Source organism: Oncorhynchus keta, chromosome 13 (assembly GCF_023373465.1).
Source record: "Oncorhynchus keta strain PuntledgeMale-10-30-2019 chromosome 13, Oket_V2, whole genome shotgun sequence".
NCBI classification, from domain to species: domain Eukaryota; kingdom Metazoa; phylum Chordata; class Actinopteri; order Salmoniformes; family Salmonidae; genus Oncorhynchus; species Oncorhynchus keta.
The window spans coordinates 12,178,634-12,183,633 of record NC_068433.1 but is presented as its reverse complement, the minus strand read 5'-3'; the positions used below and the strand labels follow the sequence as shown (position 1 = coordinate 12,183,633).

At 44.4% G+C, this 5,000-nt stretch overlaps 1 protein-coding gene across 3 annotated transcripts in view; it reads right to left on the bottom strand.

Annotated features, from left to right (window-relative positions):
• LOC118392690 (cGMP-specific 3',5'-cyclic phosphodiesterase-like) overlaps positions 1 to 5,000 on the bottom strand; it is a 124,740-nt gene that overhangs the window by 14,427 nt on the left and 105,313 nt on the right. For all 3 annotated transcript variants that reach the window (XM_052459365.1, XM_052459363.1, XM_052459364.1), the window contains exons 13-14: positions 4,042 to 4,188; positions 1,289 to 1,414 (exon numbers count right to left, since the gene is read on the bottom strand). In XM_052459365.1, the coding sequence (XP_052315325.1) occupies positions 1,289 to 1,414; positions 4,042 to 4,188 (273 nt within the window). The remainder of the gene's footprint in view (positions 1 to 1,288; positions 1,415 to 4,041; positions 4,189 to 5,000) is intronic.

Genomic DNA, 5,000 nt, shown 5'->3' with positions numbered 1-5,000 from the left:
GTAGACATCAGAACAGAGCATGTAGACATCAGAACAGAGCATGTAGTCATCAGAACAGAGCATGTAGTCATCAGAACAGAGCATGTAGTCATCAGAACAGAGCATGTAGACATCAGAACAGAGCATGTAGACATCAGAACAGAGCATGTAGTCATCAGAACAGAGCATGTAGTCATCAGAACAGAGCATGTAGTCATCAGAACAGAGCATGTAGACATCAGAACAGAGCATGTAGACATCAGAACAGAGCATGTAGACATCAGAACAGAGCATGTAGTCATCAGAACAGAGCATGTAGTCATCAGAACAGAGCATGTAGTCATCAGAACAGAGCATGTAGACATCAGAACAGAGCATGTAGTCATCAGAACAGAGCATGTAGTCATCAGAACAGAGCATGTAGACATCAGAACAGAGCATGTAGACATCAGAACAGAGCATGTAGTCATCAGAACAGAGCATGTAGTCATCAGAACAGAGCATGTAGACATCAGAACAGAGCATGTAGACATCAGAACAGAGCATGTAGACATCAGAACAGAGCATGTAGTCATCAGAACAGAGCATGTAGACATCAGAACAGAGCATGTAGTCATCAGAACAGAGCATGTAGACATCAGAACAGAGCATGTAGACATCAGAACAGAGCTGGGTGTGTGTATCGAGGGTTATATACTAGAACTGGGTTGGACTAGAACTGAGTTGGACGAGAACTGGGTTGGACTAGAACTGGGTTGGACTAGAACTGGGTTGGACTGGAACTGGGTTGGACTAGAACTGGGTTGGACTGGAACTGGGTTGGACTAGAACTGAGTTGGACTGGAACTGAGTTGGACTAGAACTGGGTTGGACTGGAACTGGGTTGGACTGGAACTGGGTTGGACTAGAACTGGGTTGGACTAGAACTGGGTTGGACTGACTGGAACTGAGTGTTTGGGATACGTTGAGTTCTGTTTCTGTCTGAGATACAGTACTTGTTTGTTCAAGTGTCTGACTAGTTCTTCCTATATCATATTACATCTGATATCTTCCAACTAAGACACCAGAGTAATGCATTCAGAGGTACAACATTTGGTATTTAAATATTAAGGTAACTGGAAGCGAATGCTGACTTGACAGAACACAGTGGTCAGACTGATCCGGTAACAGCACAGTTACAGCATGTTGACTCAATAGCCATTGGTCGGAATGACACAAATAAGACCTCCTGCTGGGGATATATTATTTATTGATTGGGCGGAGTGACCCGGCACCCGTTCCATGCTGGCCATTGATTGGCTGAACTCACCTGTAACCGGCCAGATTTGAACAAGGCGAACATGCACTGGGAGGTGTTGAAGGCGTGTCTCCAGTTGTGGTAGGCCACGTTCTTCCTATAGTTCTTCTTAACACTCAGGATCCACTGGCACAGACTCTACAGAGAGAGAGAGAGGGGGAACGGAGGGAAAAGGGGGAGAGAGGGGGGGTTGGGATATGAAGGAACACAGTAGGAGATAGACAAGACAAAGTGGGGAGAAAGAGGGAGAGATGAGGAGGTGGTTGGAGAGGAGGAAGAAGAGGAGGGGAGGAGGAAGGGAAGAGGAGGGGAGGGGAAGAGGAGGGGAAGAGGAGTTGGTGGGAGAGGAGGAAGAAGAGGAGGGGAGGAGGAAGGGAAGAGGAGGAGGGGAAGAGGAGTTGATGGGAGAGGAGGAAGAAGAGGAGTAGAGGAGGAAGGGAAGAGGAGGGGAGGAGGAGGGGGAGGGGAGGAGGAGTTGGAGGGGAAGAGGAGGTGGGGGAGGAGGGGGAGGGGAAGAGTAGTTGGAGGGGAAGAGGAGGTGGGGGAGGAGGGGGCAAAAATGGCCAGCAGGAGAGAGGGAAAGGTTAAACAAGAAAATAGAGAACAGACAGAATGACAGTGACTTTAATTGTATCTGTACATTCTCAAGCAGTAGAGCTTCAAATTGGCCAGACTGGCAATCTGATTGGTGTTATAGGAAAACTTACACCACCCTGCTAATTGAATCACTGGATTCTGTTCATCCAATCTTTCTATGTCCATCCATTTACTGGCATAAGCTTCCAATCAACTCCCTATCAGCCAATGCATAGTGACTCACACATTTGTTCAATAATGATTTGATAATAAAAATTGACATTCATTATGACCTTTTTCTGAACCTCAAAGTCCTTCGCATTCTATAGGTTATGATGTCATTAGTCATCTATTGTGAGTGATGCATGACAAGGCCACTGTGGTGTGTTAAGGAATACTGATTAAGAGGGTGGTGAGCTGTTGTTATGAATGTGCAAACACACATATATGTACTCACACACATACAGGTATGTGCACATACAGTGCCTTGCGAAAGTATTCGGCCCCCTTGAACTTTGCGACCTTTTGCCACATTTAAGGCTTCAAACATAAAGATATAAAACTGTATTTTTTTGTGACGAATCAACAACAAGTGGGACACAATCATGAAGTGGAACGACATTTATTGGATATTTCTAACTTTTTTAACAAATCAAAAACTGAAAAATTGGGCGTGCAAAATGATTCAGCCCCCTTAAGTTGATACTTTGTAGCGCCACCTTTTGCTGCGATTACAGCTGTAAGTCGCTTGGGGTATGTCTCTATCAGTTTTTGCCATTCCTCCTTGCAAAACAGCTCGAGCTCAGTGAGGTTGGATGGAGAGCATTTGTGAACAGCAGTTTTCAGTTCTTTCCACAGATTCTCGATTGGATTCAGGTCTGGACTTTGACTTGGCCATTCTAACACCTGGATATGTTTATTTTTGAACCATTCCATTGTAGATTTTGCTTTATGTTTTGGATCATTGTCTTGTTGGAAGACAAATTTCCGTCCCAGTCTCAGGTCTTTTGCAGACTCCATCAGGTTTTCTTCCAGAATGGTCCTGTATTTGGCTCCATCCATCTTCCCATCAATTTTAACCATCTTCCCTGTCCCTGCTGAAGAAAAGCAGGCCCAAACCATGATGCTGCCACCACCATGTTTGACAGTGGGGATGGTGTGTTCAGGGTGATGAGCTGTGTTGCTTTTACGCGAAACATAACGTTTTGCATTGTTGCCAAAAGTTCAATTTTGGTTTCATCTGACCAGAGCACCTTCTTCCACATGTTTGGTGTGTCTCCCAGGTGGCTTGTGGCAACCTTTAAACAACACTTTTTATGGATATCTTTAAGAAATGGCTTTCTTCTTGCCACTCTTCCATAAAGGCCAGATTTGTGCAATATACGACTGATTGTTGTCCTATGGACAGAGTCTCCCACCTCAGCTGTAGATCTCTGCAGTTCATCCAGAGTGATCATGGGCCTCTTGGCTGCATCTCTGATCAGTCTTCTCCTTGTATGAGCTGAAAGTTTAGAGGGACGGCCAGGTCTTGGTAGATTTGCAGTGGTCTGATACTCCTTCCATTTCAATATTATCGCTTGCACAGTGCTCCTTGGGATGTTTAAAGCTTGGGAAATCTTTTTGTATCCAAATCCGGCTTTAAACTTCTTCACAACAGTATCTCGGACCTGCCTGGTGTGTTCCTTGTTCTTCATGATGCTCTCTGCGCTTTTAACGGACCTCTGAGACTATCACAGTGCAGGTGCATTCATACGGAGACTTGATTACACACAGGTGGATTGTATTTATCATCATTAGTCATTTAGGTCAACATTGGATCATTCAGAGATCCTCACTGAACTTCTGGAGAGAGTTTGCTGCACTGAAAGTAAAGGGGCTGAATAATTTTGCACGCCCAATTTTTCAGTTTTTGATTTGTTAAAAAGTTTCAAATATCCAATAAATGTCGTTCCACTTCATGATTGTGTCCCACTTGTTGTTGATTCTTCACAAAAAATACAGTTTTATATCTTTATGTTTTAAGCCTGAAATGTGGAAATCACAAAGTTCAAGGGGGCATTCATACGGAGACTGATTACATGCACATAGTCACGTATTTACATCACAGTCATTTAGGTCACACATTGGATCATTCACACACACACCACACAACACACACACAGTTTGCTGCACTGAAAGGGGCACAATACCTTGTATTTCATCTGGAAGTTCTGGACTAGGTTGAGGTCTACAAACATGCGTATGGTGGCCTGAGTGGTCTCAGTGTCGGACAGCTCAAAGTCACTGAAACTGAACTCCATCAGACGCAGAGACTGGGCCGACGGAACAGTGGCCACCTTCACAAACAGAGAGAGGAGTGTGTGAGAGGGATGTACACATATACGGTATGCACGCACGTACACACACACGCACATATACTATATTTATGCACATAAGCACACACACACACACACACACACATATACTATATTTATGCACATAAGCACACACACACACACACACACACATATACTATATTTATGCACATAAGCACGCACACACACACACACACACACAGACACACACACACACACACACACACACACACACACACACACACACACACACACACACACACACACACACACACACACACACACACACACTACACACACACACACACATTTATACTATATTTATGCACATAAGCACACACACACACACACACACATATACTATATTTATGCACATAAAGCACACACACACACCACACACATATACTATATTTATGCACATAAGCACACACACACACACACACACACATATACTATATTTATGCACATAAGCACGCACACACGCACACACACACACACATATACTATATTTATGCACATACACACACACACACACACACACACACACACACACACACACACACACACACACACACACACACACACACACACACACACACACACACACACACACACACACACACACACACACACACACACACAAACACACACACACACACTCACCCTCTCTAAGCACCAGGGATCTCTAGCAGGCATTAATAATTGATGAGCTGTGATCAGGGAGAGTATATATCCGTGTTCGGCCTCCCCTTTAGCTGACAGACAGCACTTCTACCCAGAGCAGACAGGACACC